This window comes from Vulpes vulpes, chromosome 3, assembly GCF_048418805.1.
Source record: "Vulpes vulpes isolate BD-2025 chromosome 3, VulVul3, whole genome shotgun sequence".
Classification (NCBI taxonomy): Eukaryota; Metazoa; Chordata; class Mammalia; order Carnivora; family Canidae; genus Vulpes; species Vulpes vulpes.
In genome coordinates this window covers 75,560,240-75,581,937 of record NC_132782.1, presented here as the reverse complement: position 1 = coordinate 75,581,937, position 21,698 = coordinate 75,560,240, and the positions used below count along the sequence as shown (strand labels likewise).

The 21,698-nt window shown below is 38.3% G+C and overlaps 1 protein-coding gene across 3 annotated transcripts in view; it reads right to left on the bottom strand.

Moving 5' to 3' along the window:
• Positions 1-595: 595 nt before the first annotated feature.
• Positions 596-21,698, bottom strand: part of TPST1 (tyrosylprotein sulfotransferase 1) — a 137,877-nt gene continuing 116,774 nt past the window's right edge. For all 3 annotated transcript variants that reach the window (XM_072752759.1, XM_072752757.1, XM_072752758.1), the window contains 3 exons: positions 4,311-4,361; positions 1,287-1,333; positions 596-1,144 (listed from right to left, as the gene is read on the bottom strand). In XM_072752759.1, the coding sequence (XP_072608860.1) occupies positions 1,316-1,333; positions 4,311-4,361 (69 nt within the window). In that variant the 3' untranslated portion in view covers positions 596-1,144; positions 1,287-1,315. The remainder of the gene's footprint in view (positions 1,145-1,286; positions 1,334-4,310; positions 4,362-21,698) is intronic.

Below are 21,698 nucleotides of genomic sequence, written 5' to 3'. Positions count from 1 at the left end.
CTGATGAATGGATAAGGAAGATGCGACGCGCACGCACACACACACACACACACACACACACAGAGGAATATTACTCAGCCATAAAAAGAATGATCTTTTTGCCATTTCCAACAACATGGATGGAGCTAGAGAGTATCGTGCTAAGTGAAATAAGTTAGAGAAAGACAAATGATTTCCATGATTTCACTCATATGTGGAATTTAAGAAACAAACAAATGAGGGGGATAAAAAAGACAAACTAAGAAACAGACTCTTAACTATAGAGAACAAACTGATGGCTACCAGGGGGGATGTGGGTGGGAGGAGGGGTGAACTAGGTGATGGGGATTAAGGTGATGAGAACTGAGCATTGTATGGAAGTTTTGAATCACGATATTGTACACTTGAAACTAATACAACACTGGAATTAACTATACTGGATGTTAACTATACTGGAATTAAAATAAAAAACTTAATTAAAAATTATGATGCATAGAAGGGAATATCTACAATATAGCCAACTGAAGAAACTTTGGTTTATCAATCACCATTGGATAAAGTCTTACTGCTTCTGAGATCACAGTAATGAAAACATGTACACTGCCAGAACACTTCACACATTTAAAGCTTTTATTTTGAAAAATAAAATACAAAAGTCATTAAGTTGTAAATGTATACAGTAATTCCCCAACTTCTCAAAAACAATACAATGAATTATTTAAATAATTAAGATCTTTAATATTATCCACATCAATACATTTAAACAGGAAGTGTTCTACAAAACATTAGAACATGTAGACAACCTATTCCAAGATGAAACTGCCCAATTTTGCTTATAGAATCCCATTTTAAAGCCCTCCCCTTGAAACAAAAGTTTGGAATCTGGTAAGAAAAGATGAGGACCAGAGCAGTTTTAACAGAAAGCACACGCTCCCTCTGGGCTTCTTATCCACAGGCCTGTGTGTGTAATTAGTATCAAGAGCACTGTACTCAGGAAGCAGATCACGCAGGGAGGCCCAAATGTATCCTGACATCCCACCCTCTCAATGGGAGGAGAATGGCAAGTGAACAGGTGATGTGGGCCATGGTACATACGCTTGACTGATCTCATCAGGGAACAGCTAGTACTAGAAATTTCCCTTCTGTTGAAAGGCAGCAGTCTTCCCTAGGGCAAACAAAGAGAATATGGTTATAGGTGTGGAGTCACTCTATTTTCCCCTGCACCATACTGCCTCCAGCCACACTGCCCTCTAAGAGAGCTTAAGCAGGGAAACCCAAAGACCAAGGAATGTCCCCCCAACTCTCACCTCATGTATGTAAGAGGTTCCTGGCTCTGCTACTCCACTTCCTCAGTCTGTCAAAGGAAGCAAAAGATGTTTTATTTTTATTTTTATTTTTTGCAAAATATGTTTTAAAGCCCTTAGTTAGGATGGAGAGTAACTACTACCATTGAAATAATCAGGGGTAGCCTGCAGGCTCTGACCACACATTTTTCTAATGAACTCAATCTGCTAACTACTATATAATAAAGAATCTAACTGGCCTTTGTCTCTAGTTTGTGGTAGGGAGACCCTAAATTCTTGGATTTTCCCAGGTAATGGGAATGTCTTCATTATTCAGGAGCTCCTTGGATTATATTTGAGTTTGTGCTAAGAGATGAGATAACTCAGAATGGGGGCTGGTCACGGAAAGACCAAACTTGTGATTAGAGAATTGGGACTCTGAGCCAGCCCAGCTCTGGGTAGAAGATGCTGACTGGGATTGACTTCACTCACATGGCCAATGATTCAATCAGTCATGTCTATGTAATTAGATCCCAATACAAACTATGGATGCTTAAGTTCAGTGGAGCTTCTTGGTTGGTGAATACACTGATATGCTATGCTGCTGGTTGGAAGAAGTACCCTGATTCCACGGGGAATGGGCATTGCTCTGTTTTTGAGACCCTCTCAGTCCTTGTCCTACATCACTCTTCATTTGGCTCATTCTGATTTGTATCCTTTGTAATAAAACTGTAATTGTAAGTACAGCTTTGCTGAGTTCTGTGAGCCACTTTACCTAAATACCAAATGCAAGGGTTCTGTGGGCTTCAATTTTATCATTTATTATAAGTTAAATCAAGGTCTTTTACAGTCCTTTTCTAAGTATATGTGTGTGTGATGCATTAAATAAACCAGAGTTACTTACTAGGCCTGAAGTGCCTACTAAGTGTTTTGTGCATTTTTATAAAATAACTGATTTGTAGGAATCCCCTATTTTCTACAAATGAATACTTTGTTTCAAATTATTTTAACCCACTTAAGGTACACTTTTTTACTCTCTTTATGATGCTTTCTAGTAAGTAAATATCATCAGGGCGCCTGGGTGGCTCAGTTGTTGAGCATCTGCCTTTGGCTGAGGTTGTGATCCTGAGGTCCTGGGACTGAGTCCTGCATCAGACTCCGCCCCCCAGAGGGAGCCTGCTTCTCCCTCTCCTATGTCTCTACCTCTCTCTGTGTGTCTCTCATGAATAAATAAATAAAATCTTTAAAAACAAAAAAACTTTAAAAACGTAAATATTATCAATTTTACTGGTGTCCAAGTTACCCACTTTATTTTTTTAAAAGATTATTTATTTATTCATGAGAGACAGACAGAGAGAGAGGCAGAGACACAGGCAGAGGGAGAAGTAGGCTCCATGCAGGGAGCCCGACGTGGGACTTGATCCCGGGTCTCCAGGATTGCGCCCTGGGCTGAAGGCAGCGCTAAACCGCTGGGCCACCCAGGCTGCCCTAAGTTACCCATTTAAAAATTAATGATTAGTGTTTTTTATGATCTGTTTAAAGAATCCTTCCCTCTTAAGGTTATGAAATTATTCTCCTTTATTATCTCCTAAAAACTTTATTATTTTACCTTTTACATTTAGGTCTGTAATCTGCCTGGAAATAATTTTTGTGTATGCTGTGAAGCAGAGGTATCCCTTTAAATTAGTCTCAAATTCCCTTTCTTGATTCTTTCAAACTTACTATACAGAATAGTCTTTGGATTTGACATTCCTTCAAGACTTGACTCTCAGATTATTCTCTGGCCACAGCCTACAAGTGATTGATGGCTTATTCATGAATCCATCCAGGTTTCTGGGGCATCACGCCTAGACCAGGCTCAGGGTTCAGTGCCCCCTTGTCTGCCAAAGTTGATCAGTCTTTTGGGGAGATCAGAAGTTCCTTGAGAAGATCTTTTTTTCTCTGACTCTTGAGGACTTATTCCAACTTCTCACCCATAACAGAAATTCAGTAAACATTTGTTGAACAAAATGAATGAATGGGAAGATTAAAATTAAATATAGGCAAATGAGAATATGCCTTGAAAGTAGTTTGAAATTCTCAAATAATACATATCAACTATTAAAGGCTTACGACTGTTATGGGACAAGGATTTGATAAGACAGAGCCTTGAACCTTGGTGTGAGAAGCAACTTCTCTCAGATAGCCCTGTCCATTTATTCCAGGCTTGCTTCAGGCTACACAACTTCACAGAGTCTATGAGGAGGTCTGTCTCCCTCACCAATCCATATCCGCAATGATTTTAGAAGCCGACGTCCATGCTGGGTCTTCATTTCCTATTTACAAGCCAACTACTGATAGCAGCCTGGGCTAGAAAGGGCAGTCTTCTGTGGGGTTCCAGTAGGAGTTAACAATCTTTCCCCACTACCAGGTAGGCATGGCAGAGGATTCTCAGATGCAGGACACTCTGGGCTAGTTTAGGCACACAGTGTCAGCTGTAACACTGCCTGCTTCTCTTCAACTCAAGAAACAATACTGAAACCCAAGTAAGTATGGGCGGGACATTACAAGGATAACTCTGGATCTGCTTTAACAAATCTTTTAAAATGTAAACATTATTCATCTTCAAGCTCTCACTGTCCTTTCCCAACTTGGGGGCTTTGCAGCTCAGGGCCAATGGCGGTAAATACAATGTATTCACAAGTCTTCTAGGCTCCAAATAAGACAAGTTAGGAGGCCATGGATGTATATATGACAAGAACAAAGGGTGGCTGAAAGTTTTATTTCAAGGGATATTGGAAGGCTGAGCAGATTCACTAAGGCAGGCTCCTTATACATGGAATACTCTATGGCTTATAAGTCACCTCAAGCAACTGGATTTTAGTTATTAATAGAGCAGTTCCCTAATTTTGGAAGACACTGACACTGAGCTCTCTGAAATTAAGACTGTTAAAACCAACAATTACGAGAGACCAATCTTTCTGCCACCAGTACAGCACTCTTTAAAAAAAGATCATCCTGACACAAGAGCCCATCTATCACATTAAGAAGAGAAAGCAGATACAGTACCTGAGGTTTTTCCTTAAGAAATTCAGGGAGCTGAAATTCTCCTTTATAGACCTGGAAAAACAAAGTCAAGTGTGAGTTTAAGGAAACAGGTACTGTCATCATCATTTCAGGATGCCTGCAATGCCTGATGGTGAATGGATTCATTCTCGGTGAGTTTTAGGGTGGGAGGGAAGCCTATCAGTTCAATAAAAGCTAGTGCTGAAGGACTGAAATTCCCATTCACTCTGGTCCCACCTGTCCTACATTTGCCTGAGTGTTCCTAATGTGGGCTGGCTGGGAGAGGGCCCAGAGTATCCGAAGAAGAAAAAAAGCATACCAAGCTCCAATCATTTTAGCAGAGAGAAAGCGAGCCCTAGGCCATCTATCTCAAGCAACCAACAGAGAATTCACACAATTTAGGAACAGGTACTCCTAATAGCCTTTTGAAATCTCCATCCTCACAAATCTTAGATTTATTCCAAATTTACTTTTCTTAATATCCCCAATATTCCCATAACAATTTGAATTTTAGATGATTCTTAAAATGATACATACTTTTAACCTCACAAAACCTTATAATTAAAAATTTACTTTTCAATATATAAAATTATGTTTCTAATACCAGCAATAGTAAGGAAATAACTTTAAAAAGCAATACCATTTATAACATCTAAAAAACCCCCCACCAGATACCTAAGAATAAATCTAATAAAAGATATGTAAGATCTTTACACAGAAAAATATAAAACATTATTGAGAGAAATTAAAGACCAAATAAATAGAGAGGCATACCACTTCCAGGGATTGAAAGAGTCAATATAGTAAAGATGTTCATTCTCCTCAACAAAGGAATTCCAATCAAAACTCTAGCACACTTTATTGGGTGGAGGGAGTGGAGTAAGTTCAAGCTGACTGAAAAAGTTCTATGGAAATGCATAGGGCCAAGAATAATCAAAGTAATCTTAAAAAAGAACAAAGTGCGGAAAAAAAAAAAGTGGGGGACTTACTCTACTAGATATTAAGACATTATTATACAGCTATAATTAAGCCAATTATAGAGCTACATGATATATACACACATACATACAATTAGAATTGTTATAATATATACTAATATGTTATATGTTCTTATATATACAAAATAATATATATATATATATATATACACAAAATAATAATGAACTTGGAGTGACGACAGTAAGGCTTTGGTACAAGTACAGACAAATATATGACTGAAACAGAATGAACAATCAGAAACAGATCCTTGTATTCAGATACTTGGTTTATAACAAAGATGGCGTTGAAAGCTAGAAGGAAAAAACAAATATCGTATATAATGATACTGAGTAGCAATTAAGAAAAACGAACTACTGGTATGGCAATAACATAGATGAATCCCAACACATAATGAAGAGAAGGATAAAAGCCGGACCCCTAAAAATGATATAGGTGTCTCCATTTAAAATATTTTAGGGCAGCCCGGGTGGCTCAGCAGTTTAGCGCCACCTTCAGCCCAGGGTGTGATCCTGGAGACCCAGGATTGAGTCCCACGTCGGGCTCCCTGCATGGAGCCTGCTTCTCCCTCTGCCGGTGTCTCTGCCTCTTTCTCTCTCTCTCTGTGTCTCTCATGAATAAATAAATATTTTAAAACAATAAAATATTTTAACGTTTGTGAAAAGGCAAAACAACTTCATGTTGTTGGAAATCAGGATACTGTTTACTCTAGGGAGGAGAGAGATGAAAGAGGCTTTCAGGGTGCTGGGAATTTTCTGTCTTGATATGGGTAGCAATTATGAAGATGTGTTCATTTTGTTTCATTTATAGAGCTATGATTTGTGTAATTTTTCTGTATATTTCAAGAACAAAACTGAACAAATTAAGCCAGTAACTTAATGCTAAAAATTTACTGCTAACACACACAAACGCACACACTCTTTAAGTACAAAGATGTTTGTTTCCACAGTGCAACAGCAAAAAAACTGGGAACTTTTCATGCCAATCAAGAGTAAAGAAGGTCTCCATTAACCAAAGTTTGATAATTGCTAAACTTGAGAAAGTATGGTAAGAAACTACATATGGCTACTGGGAAGAGAGTCACAGAGTAATCCCTCCAAGCAAAAATGAATCTAAATGGTGAATCCTAAAGCCCACAGACCTAAAGGATTCTTACTTGGTTGTAAGATGACTGATCCATTTCTAAAAGTAGCAGCATTCCCTCTGAAACTCAGAGGATGAATGTACTTTTTGCACATCTCTTTTTCTGCAATTTCTTAAAACCTGCTCCATTCTTTATAGTCTTTAAGAAGCCTAAATTAAAGCTGTTTCAAAAACTACCGCCATCTCTTTCACACCTTCAAATAATCCCAGGTCATGGGGGTCTGGCATAGCTGCTCCCTGGAGAATCTGCGTGTAAGAATCCTCTTTGTTCTACCCTAACACAGTAGGGTAGGGTAGCCCATAGACGGTTCCAGCTTCCAGCATTGTGCCCTTCCCATCCCTATTTTACTGACATATAGCATTGTATTACTCTCCCAGGTTTCTGATGTAGAAGTATCTAAGCCCCTAGAGCTGTGTATCATATTAATTCTGACTTCTACTATGCCTGTCTGCAAGCAGACACTATATCTTGCACAGGGGCTCAAGCCAATAGGATGTCTGTCTTTCTTTCTTTCTTTCTTTCTTTCTTTCTTTCTTTCTTTCTTTTTCTCTTTCTTCCTTTCTTTCTTCCTTCCTTTCTTTCTTTCTTCCTTCCTTTCTTTCTTCCTTTTCTTTCTTTCTTTCTTTCTTTCTTTCTTTCTTTCTTTCTTTCTTTCTTTCTTTCTTTCTTTCTTTCTTTTCTCTTTCTTTCTTTCTTTCTTTCTTTCTTTCTTTCTTTCTTTCTTTCCTATCAGATTCTCAAGTGTCTTTCCTTCTTCTCCCTCTATTCATGGAACTATGTCTCAACCCTTACCTTCAAATCCCCTGGGGCCATACGTTACCCAGGTTTAGTTCGGATCCTGTGCCCTGGCAGCACTACTGAACCAGAACAAGGCTGCTTTGCCCTAGTCCCTTTTCCAGTTAGTGGTTTGGTCCCCAAGCAATTTTTCTTATATTCCTCATATCCTCTGACTCAGAAATTGACTCTCCTCTCTTTCAGCTACCCTCTTCTGCTAGAATTGAAGCAGAAGGTTCAGTGAAAGCCCGGGGGTTTAGCTAGTTAGTGGTAGAGTGAGGCCCAGAAGGCCCTACCCAGCACTGTCCTGTATTTTATTACCATTAGCAAATCTTATGGTTAAATATTCCCTCTTCTCAGTTCACTGTAAAAACCAGCAAGGCATGACAGAAAACATGAGTGGGAACAGGAAAACATTGTAAGTGTCTTCCAGGAACCGACAGTTCCAGAGAGGTAAGGCTTACGTGAAGGGGTGAAAACATCCCTAATTATATGATGTCGCAAGTTTAGTAAAAAACCAAAAAGGGGTCAGGATAAGACATCAGATAAAAGGCTTAATCAAAAAGTAAGTGAGAAGCTGTCTCCTTTCATTATTCTTTAGGGCACAAATGCTTCAAAGGATAGAAACTATGGCACTGACAAAAAGAACCTTTTAGTGACGAAGCAATTCCTATTTAGTGCAAGATGCCAAGCACTACATTGCTTATAAAAATAGCAAAGTTAGGAATGGAATTTCCTTTGGTTAGATGAATAATTTTTCTGGACATGCTATTCTCTGGTACTAACGGATTGAGGATTGTGCTTGACAGCAGTGCGCTAGGCACTCAGAATCCAAACATTCCTACAGAACCCTTTCACCTCAAGCCCTCAAGGCATGATGAGGAGACAAAAGTAGGCTCCTGATTTGGAGGGTGTATTGGGAAATAAAAATAATAAGAACAGTGGGTAAACAGTATCATCTCAGGTTGGTGGTAAGTGCATGCTTCTATTTTATCTCACCGAATCCCACAATCTCTGAAGGGAGCTATTATTTATTCCTATTTTACAGATGAAACAACTAGGGCACAGAGAAATTCAGTATTTTGTCCAATGTCATAAAATAGAGAGCAAAAAGGTACCATGATTGCACCTGCATTTATTTTTAAATTTTATTTACATTTATTCTATGCAGAATTTACTCCTGGGCCATAAGTTTTTGTTTCTTCAGTTTCTTCTGGGATACTTTTTCTTCTGTGCAACCTCCTCTTCTGGTTTATTTATTTATTTATTTTTAAAAAGATCTTATTTATTCATGATAGACACAGAGAGACAGAGGCAGAGGGAGAAGCAGGCTCCCCGCAGGGAGCCCAACATGGACTCGAACCTGGGTCTCCAGGATCAGGCCCTGGGCTGAAGGCGGCGCTAGACCGCTGAGCCACCCGGGCTGCCCTTCTTTTTTTTTTTTTTTTTTTTTTAAAGATTTTTAGATTTATTTATTCATGAGAGACAGAGACAGAGAGAGAGAGAGAGAGAGGCAGAGTCACAGGCAGAGGGAGAAGCAGGCTCCATGCAGGGAGCCTGACGTGGGACTTGATCCCAGGTCTCCAGGATCACGCCCTGGGCTGAAGGTGGCACTAAACTGCTGAGCCACCCAGGCTGCCCTCCTCTTCTGGTTTAGGAACAATCTGCTCTTTTTCAGTAAGAATCATCTCGACGTGGCAGGAAGAGCTCATGTACCAGTTAATCCAGCCATGAGCCCTGTAAATTCTCCGTCGCATCTTGGGAGCTTTGTTCACCTGGATGTGCTCAATGACCAGAGAATCTACATCTAAACCCTTAAGTTCAGCATTACTCTCTGCATTTTTAAGCATATGCAGTAAAAATTCTGCACTCTTCTTGTGCCACCGACTCTATGTCTAGCCCCACTGTTTGGCCTGTGCACCCCTACCAACTCTTCCATTGTAGCGGCAGAATGGCATACACTGCTTCGGCAGTGCCATCTTTCAGATATCTGGTGGCTTTTTTGGATATGCATACCCTTGATGGCCTGGGCAGTTTCATGTGTGTTCTTAAAGTGAACACGAAGATTTGAACCTCTCGATTTGCATGATTTTGTAGGGTTTTCTGGGTCCAGAGAGTAGTGAACCATTTTCGGAAGTCACCTCAGGCTGCTCGGGGGAAGAGGTACACCTGCATTTTAAAAGGATCATCTAGGGATCCCTGGGTGGCGCAGAGGTTTGGTGCCTGCCTTTGGCCCAGGGCGCGATCCTGGAGACCCGGGATCGAGTCCCACATCGGGCTCCCGGTGCATGGAGCCTGCTTCTCCCTCTGCCTGTGTCTCTGCCTCTCTCTCTTTCTCTCTGTATGACTATCATAAATAAATAAAAAATTAAAAAAAAATAAAATAAAAGGATCATCTGGATTGCTCTGTTTACATTGTAGAGGGCCAAGTTAGAAGTAGGGAGGTTACAGCAGTAATCCAGACGAGAGTGAAGAGCAAGGAGGTGGTGAGAAGTGCTAAGTTTGTGGATCTTTATTTTTCCAATTACATCTAATTACACAAACTGGATGTGGGGTGTGAGAGAGCAGAGAAAGGGGAGTCCAGATAATTCCAAGGTTTCTGGCCTAAGTAACTGCCAAGTGGAAATATGGAGTTGCTATTAACTGAGTTGGGAAATGTTTTGGCTACCGCATATTTTCAGGGGGAAGATCAATAGTTCAGTTTTGTATATGTTAAGCTTGCGGTATCTATTAGACAATAAATGAAAATGTCAAATCACCAATTGGAAATACAAATCTGGAATTCATAGAAGTCTGCGTTGGGATATATAAATTCGAGAATCATAAACTAACAGATGCTATTTAAAGCTCTGACACCTGATAAGATAACCCAAGGCTCAGGGTAGAGACAGGACAGCAGAGGACTTAAGACTGAGATATTGGGGCATTTTAACATTAAGAGATCAGGGAGTAGAGGAAGAAACAGCAAAGACAGAAAAGAAGCTACCAGTGACACAGAAGGAAAATTGAGAAAGTGGTGTTCCTTAAAAGCAAGTGAAAGAAACCTATCAAGGAGGTGGTAACCAATAGTATTAAGAGGCTGAGAGCTAAGATGATAATTGACCACTCAATACAGCAACACGAAGGTCAGAAGGTCACCGTCAATTTGACAATAGCAAATTAAAAAGAATGGTAGCTGTAAAATTCTGAATGAAGTGGATGTAAGATAGAGAATGGAGAGGAATTGGAGACAGAGAGTACAGAAAATTTCAGTGTTGACATAAAGGGAAGCAAGGAAATGAACGGCAGTATCAGGGCAACTGGAATTAAGAAGTATGGATGTGCATGTGTGCATGTTAAGATCGAAGAACTAAGGGTGTATTTGTATTTGTTTGCTGATGGGAAAGATCTGGCTGGAGAGCAAAATCTGATGATGTAGGATACGGAGGAAGATGGACTTGGGTACCCAAGGGAAGGAAACACCTTCAGACAGGAGCATGGATGTTCACTGCTGTTACACAGATTTTCTATTATGAGAGAGGAGGATATTAGGTCTGCAACACTTCCCTTCTTCTACGCTCTCAAAAATTACATAATTTCTGCTTAAGTCACATTCTGTAAGTTCCCATTATTATAATATAAACATTACATATTTACATTATTTTTACACAACTTATTCGTTGTTATTTTAGCTGGAGTTAATAGCCTCATATATTTTTTTAATTAGTAGACTCTAGTTTTTAGAACAGTTTTAGGTTTACAGAAAAACTGAGCAGAAAGCACAATCTCCATATATATCCTCTCCCTCTTCTACCATTCCCCCTATTAAAATCTTGCATTACATTTGTTATAATCAATGAACTAGCAGTGATAGACTGTTATTAATTAAAGTCTTTAGTTTGCACTAGGCTTCACTCTTTATGTTGTACTTTCTATGGGTTTTAATGAATGCACAATGACATGTATTCACTATTACAATAAATACAGAATAGTTCCATTATCATAAAAATCTGGTGTTCCACTTATTTATCCCTCCCTATTTTCCCCCAATCTTTTTACTATCTCTAGTTTTGCCTTTTACACAATGTCATAGAGTTGAAATCATACAGTACTGTGGCCTTTTCAAATTGACTTCTTTCACTTGGTAATATGCATTCAAGGTTCCTCCATGTCCTTTTGTGGCTTGATAACTCATTTATTTTAATCACTGAGTAATGTTCTGTTGTCTGGATATTTGGCAGTTTATCCACTAACCTACTGAAGGCGGTCTTGGTTGCTTACAAGTTTTGCAATTATGAATAAAGTTGCTAGAAACATTGTGCACAGATTTTGTGTGACTATAAGTTTTCAACTTATCTGGATAATACCAAGGAATCTGATTGCTGGATCATATGCTAAGAATAGGTTTAGTTTTATGAGAAACTGCCAAGCTATGTTGCAAGTGGCTGTACCATTTTGCATTCCTGCAATGTATGAGAGTTCCTATTGCTCTACATCCTCGTCTGTTCAGATCTTTTGCTTTTTAATTTTTTTTTTTAATTTTTTTTTTAAATTTATGATAGAGAGAGGGAGAGAGAGAGAGACAGAGACATAGGCAGTGGGAGAAGCAGGCTCCATGCACCGGGAGCCTGATGTGGAATTCGATCCCGGGTCTCCAGGATCGCGCCCTGGGCCAAAGGCAGGCGCCAAACCTCTGCGCCACCCAGGGATCCAGATCTTTTGCTTTTTAACTGAATTGCTTCTAAATTTTGAATTTTAGGAATCTGTATATATTTTTTTGAATCTGTATATTTTGTATGCCAGTCCTTTATCAGATATGTGTTTTGCAAATATTTTTTTTCCCAGTCAGTGGCTCATCTCTTTCTTTCCTTAACAGCGTCTTTTACTTCGTCTGAAAGGTCCTCCAATTTTCTTTTATTATTTATCATGGTATATCTTTATTCATCCCTTTGCTTTTAAGCTATGTCTTTATATCTAAAATCTCCTGTTAAAAGAATACTATTTTCTCTATGCACAGCCCTTCTGCTATCAAATATGCAGGTTTTTCCTTACACCAAGAAATTCTAACACTAACTTCCAAGAGTTAGCACAGATCTCCACAGGTAAAGGGCTCAGTCCCACAAGACTCCCTCCACTTTAGAAGCCATGTGCAAGTCCAGGCCTCCTGTATAGTGTTTCCCACAGTCACCTCCTCAGTTTCAATAATTTGCTCCAATAGTTCACAGAACTCAGAGAAACACTTCATTTATGACTACTGGCTTATTATAAAGGGTACAAACAAACAGTGAGATGAAGAGGTGTGTAAGATGAGGTCTGAAAGGGTCTTAAGTACAGGAGCTTCCGTCTCTGTGGAGTATGGGGTATACCACTCTCCCAAGCATATGGATGTGTTCACCAACCTGGTAGCTATCTAAAGTCCTTCATTTCTCTTTAGAGTTTTATGGAATTTCCATTATTTCGGCACAATCAATTAAATCATTGGCCAGTTGTTGATCAACTCAGTTGGCAGCCAGCCCCTTTCCTCCCTGGATCTAGAAAGGGTAGGACTGGAAATTCCAAATCTCCAAGCACATGGTTCATTCCTCTGGCAACCAGTTCCCATCCTGAAGCTAGTCAGGGGCTCACAAAATAACTCATTAATATAAACTCAGGTATGCTTGAAAGGGGCTTACTGTGAATAACAAAAGATGTTCCTCACACCCTTATCACTTAGAAATGATAAGGGCTTTAAGAGCTCTGTGCCAGGAACTAGGGACTGAATATATAGTTCTTATATCACAATACCACGTGTGTAGTAACTTGTAGATAGCATACAGTTGGGTTTTGTGTTCTAATGCACTCTGGTAGTGTCTGTCTTCTAGTTAGTGTATTTAGATCATTGGCATTTAATGTGATACTGACACAACTAGCTTAATACCTATGATATTTGTAACTATTTTCTATTTGTTGCCCTTGTGCTTTGTTTTCTTCTACTCTTTTTTGCTTTCTCTAGTTTTGATTCAGCATTTTATGATTCCATTTTCTCTTCTAAGCATATCATTATACTTCTTTTTTAAAATGTCTTCAATGGTTGTCCCAGGATTTGCAATATGTACTTACAGCTAATCTAAGTCTCCTTTCAAATGGTACTATACTACCTCAAAAGTAGTGCAGGGTAATAAGAGTACCTCCAGTTCGTCCCTCCCATCACTTATTATACTGCTGTCATTCATTTCATTTATCTGTAAGTTATAATCACTATTTTATTGCTATTATTTTAAGTACAATGTTATCTGCTAGGTCAATTAATGAGAAAATTAAAGATTTTGCTTTACCTTCATTTATTCCTTCTCTTCTTTTATGGAGATCTGAGATTCTGACTTATATTATTTTCCTTCCCTCTGAAGAACTCTTACAAGGTAGGCCATTGGTGATAAAGTCTTTCAATTTTGTTTATCTGAGAATGTATTACTTCTTTAGTTTTGAAGAATAATTTTGCTGGTTACAGGGCTGAAATTGGTGGATTTTTTTTCTTTCAACATTTAAAATGCGTAGGGGTAGAATTTTTGGCATTTATCCTGCTTGGTGTTTTCTGAGTTTTCTGGATATGTTATTAATTTTGGAAAATTCCCAGCCATTACTACTTTAAATGTTTTTTTGTTTGTTTGTTTCTTTGCCTTCTGGCATTCTCATTATGTATATATATTATACCTTTTATAACCCCACACCTTTTAATATACTGCACAATTCGTAATTTGTTCTATTTTTTGTTCATTTTTTTCTTCGAATTGCAGTTTTGCAAGCTCATCCTGGCCTGTGTCCAGTCTACTGATGAGCCCATCAGTAGACTTCATTTCATTACAGTGACTTTGACTTTTAGCATTTTTTAAAATAAGGATTTTATTTATTTGACACAGAAAGAGTGTGTCTGTGTGAGTGTGAGCACAAGCAGGGGGAGTGGCAGAGGGAGAAGAGACTCCCTGCTGAGCAGGGAGATTGATGCAGGGCTCAATCCCAGGACCTCAGGATCATGAACTGAGCTGAAGGCAGATGTTTAACCCCCTGAGACGCCCAGGCGCCCCACTATTATTTCCTTTTTTTTTTTTTTTTTAAAGATTTTTTTGTTTATTTATTCAGAGAGACAGAGAGAGAGAGAGAGAGAGAGAGAGAGAGAGAGAGAGGGGCAGAGACACAGGCAGAGGGAGAAGCAGGCTCCATACAAGAAGCCTGACATGTCGATCCCGGGTCTCTAGTATCACACCCCAGGCTGCAAGCGGCCTAAACCGCTGTGCCACTGGGACTGCCCTATTATTTCCTTTTGATTCTTAGTTCCATCTCAATGCTTACATTACCCAGGTGTTCTTGCATGTTATCCCACTTTTCCCATCAAAATCCTTAGCATATCCATCATGGTTATTTTAAATTCCCAGTGTGCTAATTCCAAAATTTCTGGCATATATTAATACAGTTTGAATACTTTCCATTGTCTCTTCCAATTGTTTTTTGTCTTTAGCACATCTTGTAGCTTTTTTGCTAGAAGGGGACATGATGTACTGAGTAAATGGGACCTTTACTGTAAGGTTTTATGCTTATCTGGCTAGGAATGAGCCTGTGTTTAGTTTTTGTTGGAGCTGTACACACCAGAGGCTAAAATTTTCAAGTGTCCTTGTTTTTGTACTCTTTGTTGTTCTGGGGTTTCCCTACAGACTTCTTTAAAAAATAAAGAACATTGAACATTGTAGGTCTTTAAGTAGTAATCCACTGTTATTATACAAAAGTCTGACTGGTGTGGTGGTAGGGCATGTGCATTTGGGGGGTGGAGGAGAAAGTGTTCTATAATCCCATAATTATATCTCAGTATTTTACTGAGTCTGTGTCCCTGGGTTGTAACCGTTACAAGATTTTCTCAGCTTCCCCTCTCACTCCTTTAGGTAAGACAGAAGAACTGGAGTGGCTACAGTTGGGTCGTTCCCTTCCCCTAAGTCCTTTAGGCTTTGGTAAGAGCCTACTTTGAAGATAAGCTGTTGCTAGAGAGTATCCCAAGCTTATTTCAAAATGGTTACTTTTCCCTTCTCTCTGTCAGAGTACCAGGGGATTTTTCTTGATCTTCACCCTGAGAAGCTTGTGGGCCTCCTGGAGGTAAAATTCATGAGAATTTGAGGGGCTCCCTACGACTATGCGATTTTAACTCAATCTTTTTAACTCTCACTGAGCCTCCTGAAATTCATCATTTACAGTTTATGCAGTACTTTTTTTTTTTCCTTTTAAAGATTTTATATATTTGAAAGAGAAAGAGAGAGACAGCGAGAGAGCATGAGCGGGGAGGAGAGGGAGAAGCAGGCTCCTCGCTAAGCAGGGAGCCCAACATGGGGCTTGATCCCAAGGAACCTGGGATCATAACCTGAGCTGAAGGCAGATGCATAACCGACTGAGCCACCCAGGTGTCCCCAGTTTATACATTCCTAACAGTACTGACTTCTGTGGGAGACTTCTGCTCTAGGTAGTCTATGATTCTTGGCATTTACATCCCCCTCTTCCATTTTTCCCCCCTTTCCCAAAACATCCTTCCTGAAATCCTCTGTTTACTTCCATCTGAACTGCTTGTTCTCTGGGTCTCCTGCTCAGGTGCTGTCTTGGGATTTTTCCTTTGCTGCCATTCTGCACATTCTCCATACCTGTCTGGTTTTCATTCCCATTTCCTTGCCTAGGTCTTCCATTTACTTGGTTAATCCTCCCTCTTTGGTACATTCTTCAGCAGCTGCTAAGAAAGGGTGTATAAGAAGCAAATCTTTGGGGGTGTTTAGATCTTAGTGTCAGGGTCGTAAGATGGAGTCCTGTATCGGTCTCTGTGCTCAGTGGGGAGTCTGCTTGAGATTCTCTCTACCTCTGCTCCTCCTCCACTTCTCTCTTTAAAATAAATAAATGTTTAAATAAAAGGCAACTCTTTTGTGATTGTGCATGTCTGAAAATGCCTTTATTTTATCCTAATACTTGACTGAAAGTTTATCTGGTTATATAATTCTAGATAAATAATTCCTCTTTGATATGATGGCAGTGGGCCACTATCTTCTAGTTTTCCATGTTTGGGTTGAAAAGGCTTATATCATTCTAATTCCTGATCCTTCCTATGTGACCTTTGTTTTCACTCTAGAAGCTTTAAGAATTTTCTTTTTATTCCTAGTGTTCTATAATTTTTATAATAATGTGTCTTGATGAGGCTTGTTTTCTTCACTCACTGGCACTGGAGACGCACGTCCTTCTGTTCCTGGAAATGTCTTTATATTACAACTTTAATAATGTCTTCATCACTTTCTTGCTCTCCAATTAGTCAAATGCTAGACTACCTGAATAATGCCTTTCATTTCTTTTTTCTCTCCAGGTCATCTATTGGTCCTTTTGTTCTACTTCCTAAGAGATATTCACCTTTATTTTTCTAATTCTTTTATTACTGATTTTAAGTTTAAGCTATTTTTAGTTTCCAAATTTTTTAATTGTTTCTGTTGTTTAAAAAAAATATTGTTCTTATTCCTTCATCTTATTTCTACAAGAACATTAATTATTGTTCATTTATGTTTTCTTTTGCTCATTATATTGTTTTTATTTCCTCTGAGATCCTCTCTTCTCTTTCTTTTGGTTTCTCTCTTTCGTGTTTGAGAAGTTCTGCAAATATCCTGAGCATCTTGGCTGTGAAGCACAAAAAGATGACTGCAGTTCTGTCTATGAAGATTGAGGCTAATTACAGGTGTGCTTCCTCAGCTGGCTGATTTTTGGTCAGGGTTCTTTCTCCATGTATGAAGGTATACCCATAGTATGCACATGCTCTGAAGTCCAGGTAGGTAACCTGTGTCTGGAGGGTGAAAACCACTATTTATGGAATTGCTAAATAGAGGAACATACCACTACTGGAAAAGAAATTCTATGTTATACAAGGAAAAAGATAAAAAAAAAAAAAAGATAGGAGAGACATTAATTCTCATAATCTTCAGCTTTACTGTTAATTATTTGCAAGAGACTGGAGGTACAAGGAAAGACTAAGACGTTTTAAATCACTCCCCTCTAAGCTCCAATACTTTGTGAGTTTGAAGGCAGTTTTCAAAGCCTACGTATCAAACAGGGATTGCCTTCTCACTTCTACCTTCACCCTCTCTAGCAGGCCTTCCAGGTCTGTGTTACTGTACTGCTTTTGATTCACTCAAAGAAAAAGACTTAATAAAGTCTAAAAGAAATACATATGGGGAATCCCTGGGTGGCTCAGCAGTTTAGCGCCTACCTTCCGCCCAGTGCGTGATCCTGGAGTCCCAGGATCCAGTCCCACATCAGGCTCCCTGCATGGAGCCTGCTTCTCCCTCTGCCTGTGTGTCTGCCTCTCTCTCTCTGTCTCTCATGAATAAATAAATAAAATCGTTTAAAAAAAAGAAATACATATAAAAATGTGAGCTCCGGATATTTATTTTTTATTTATTTCTTTTTTGAGCTCCACAAATTTATTTTTTTTATTTTTATTTTTTTATTTTTTTATTTTTTTATTTTTTTATGACAGTCACACACACAGGAGCCTGCTTTGGAGGCAGGGGGATCTTTGTTATGTCATCATAATAGAAAGTTCAGCAACCCTGTCACTTGCAGTTATACACAAAGTAGAAAATGAGGCAAATGAACTGGATGGTCCAGCTAAGGAGATTTCCAAGCAAAGTGTTGAAGGTGGCCAAGTTTTTCTTGATGATTATAATAAAATGCAAGACAAGAGAGAAAATGAGGAAAGGATTTTTTTTTTTTTTTAAAGCCAGGAGTTGATAGTTTTGAAATTGGGTGTGAAAATTCTCAGCCTTGGCATCTTCAATGTGAGCAGTTATGGCACTGCCACATTTGTTTCACTGATTATCACCTTCTTTGCTTTGAACTCTCCTGCCTCCGTCTTAGGAAGACCCTTATGATTACACTGAGACCATCATATAATACAGGATACACTTTTAATTCCTTAATTATATCTGCAAAGTCCCCTTTGCTGTGTAAGGTAACATATTCAGATTTCAGATATTAGGACATGTAAATCTTTAGGGGCCATTCATTATTCAGGCTACTACAAGTAAGCAACAGATAACTAAGGCATAATACTTAGAATTTCTACAGTTTATAACTGGGAACACAGAGATGAACAATGTACTATAGAAAAGATAGCTGTATTTGTATTGCTCCTTACACACAACAAAAAGCCCATATATGTGTCTTTAAAATTTAAAACCATGGGTTATGTAGAAGAATGCTCTTATTTCTAGAACAGTATGCTGAAGGAGCACAATATTTGTAACTTTCAAATAATTCAACAGCAGCAGCAGCAAAAAAAGTATCTATGTGTACATGTATATGGAGAGAGATGAGTAGATGAAGCAACTATGGCAAAATGTTAAGTACTGAATCTATGTTAAAGGTGTAAGATGTTCTTCAAATTTTTCTCTAAATATGAAAAAGTTAGGGAAAATCAGGCCATCAAAACGTTTTTCAACATGACAACTATATTAACTTTACAAAGCTCACTGGTTTATAAAAAATACACATTTTGTGTATGGGCTGAAACCGAGGATTACACTCAGGGGTTGGCAAACTACTCTGTAAAAGGTTAGTGGGTACATACTTTAGGGTTTGTGAGCCATACAGTTACTTTCCCAACTACTCAATTTTGTAGCTGTAGTGCAGAAATGGACATAGACAATATATAAATAAATGAACATAGTTAGCTATGACAAAACTTTATTTACAAAGGCAGATGGCAGACCGATCCCTGCTTTAACTGAAAACCTTCTTTCAAAACAAGAGAATTTTAAACAAGTTCCAGAAACACGTACTAATAATGACCATATTATGTGCTAAGCACTATATCAGGCACTGCTGACTTTAGGTGTTGCTTTTGCTTATTATTTTCTTTCTTTTTTTTTTTTTTGTATTATTTTCTTCATAATGTGTGTGTGTATGTGTGTGTACACAAAGGTTAAAAGATTAGTCTCACAACCCCTGGTTGTGAATTCAAATTTCACTGTAAACTCAAATCTAATTTATTCCTCCTTTCTGTAAACCCACTGTAAACTCTATAATATAATACACCATTCCTTTTTTTCCTTTTCTCTTTCTAATTCCAGTCAAATGAACAAAACTGGATTAATCATAATCCTTAGTTGATGGCAAACTTTCATCATTGGTCTATGTGTGGCCTGCTGTTATTTATCCTGTAATGTAATTCATTGTTTTTAATAATGTAATAAGTATCTCTCTTGAGAAATTATGACTTGGTATTTTCACATTCAGAGAAAACACAATTCCAGCCAGATATGATAATACAGGAAGGAATCCAGATTTTGAAATTTACATCCTTATTCCCATTGGGCTCTTGTGGCTTATTAGAAATTTATTATCTCTAAAACACAAATACGAACCAGTTGATAACATGTATGTTTACAGATTCTCATTTGTCTTAAAATATTTTGGCAGCTTTGCAAATCTCAGATTGGGTTCTTGTAGAGCTTCATGGTCTTGTGCTGCCTAGAAACAACTAGATAAATGTTATTAATATATTCTATATCAAGAAAAAAATTAATCATCTCAGAAGCATGATCTTCTGGGGCACTTGGGTGGCTCAGTGGCTGAGCTTCTGCCCTTGGCTCAGGTCATGATCCTGGGGTCCTAGGATCAAGTCCCGCATGGGGTTCCCCTCAGGGAGCCTGCTTCTCCCTCTGCCTGTGTCTGCCTCTCTCTGTGTGTCTCTCATGAATAAATAAATAAAATCTTAAAAAAAAGAGCATGATTTTCTACTCTAACAATGTTTTTAAGAAAAAGACAAGTTTCAGTGTATTGATTCTTAAGTGAAGTTTGATAAGGTGGATTGGAATGTGAATTGAATTGGCAAAGTGTAATAACTGAAACTGAAACTGGAACCTATTTCTATTATATAAAGTAGTATAAATACAGCAAATTTAGCATTAAGACTTCGATTTCCTGGGAAAAAAAGTTAAGCTTGCAGGATGATTAAGAAATCATAACATTTGACCACAGGACACTTATTCAGACAAAAATGTAAAATCATTTCCATTCAAAGGTAATGGTACCAAACTGAATTTTCAGAACACTGAAAGATAGTTAATACATACAAGTACAGTCAATACTGTGCCTTCGTGGCATCCTAAGTCCCTTACTTTATGGCAGTTATCACACTGAATTATAGCTAATTACAGATCTATCTTCACCATATTTCTTGGAGAGAGAGTCAATCATCTTTATATCCTAAATATAGGAACAAATGAACAGTTGGATGAAAAAGGAATAAATGAGATCCTTTCACAGTGGTCTCCACTTTTATAGATAAAGGACTGAGAATAGTTTCTGAGGCCAACTTACTGTAAAGATTGAACACAGAGAGAAAGAAAAAATAACTCTAATGGGACTTCCTGATTTGAACCAACTGAACCCTCAGGGCTAAATATGGTATTACTTTATAGAATGTTGTCATTCATTCTATCATTCTATTCAATCCTACTCCTAGAAATAAAAGAACTTAAGAATTTAAAATTATTATTTGATAAAAACATTAGATAGGGGATGCCTGGGTGGCTCAGTGGTTGAGCGTCTGCCTTTGGCTCAGGTCATGATCCTGGGGTCCTGGAATCGAGTCTCGAATCAGGCTCCCAGTAGGGCCTGCTTCTCCCTCTGCCTATGTTTCTGCCTCTCTGTGTCTCATGAATCTTAAAAACAAATTAGATAGCTTAACAAAAAAAAAAGTATTCTCTTTTGCTTAATTGCATTTTGAAATGTTCAAAAAGGAACCAACTGGTGACAGGTGGCAAAGAAAAAAAATGGTAGACTATCTAAGAAATTCTCCCTGGCTCCAATATTAGCGAAACTTAAGTAAGAGAAAGGAGAATACATTTTCCAAGACCTCTAATCACAATATTTTCTTTCTTGTCTGGAAGATCATTCTAGAAAAATCAAATTATAGATAAGTGCTTTGCTTCATTTTCCTTTTTAAAAATGGTCATGATGAAAAAGGAAAGCTAAGTGAAGACAATGACATTCCCTGTAGAGTAGAAGCCCTACAAAGAAAAAGTGAGATTAAGAATAAGGTGGTATGTCACATCTTCACTCTGTTAAGATGTTCAGTTAAACTAGATTTAAGAGCTAGGAATCAGTATTGAGGCAGAAGGATAATGTTAAAAGTTGTTTTTTCCCCAAAATTATTTATTTATTTATTTATTTATTTATTTATTTATTTATTTATTTATTTATGAGAGACACAAGAAAGACAGACAGACACACACACACACACACACACACACACAAACACAGGCAGACACACAGGCAGAGGGAGAAGCAGGCTCCATGCAGAGAGCCTGATGAAGGACTCGATCCCAGCACCCCGGGATCATGCCCTGGCATCTATGCTCTATTTGGCTGCCCAGTATTTGAATCTCTTTTCCACATTTATTAATTGCCTCACCTCATGAGTCTTGGTGGAAGATAAATCTTATCTCTAT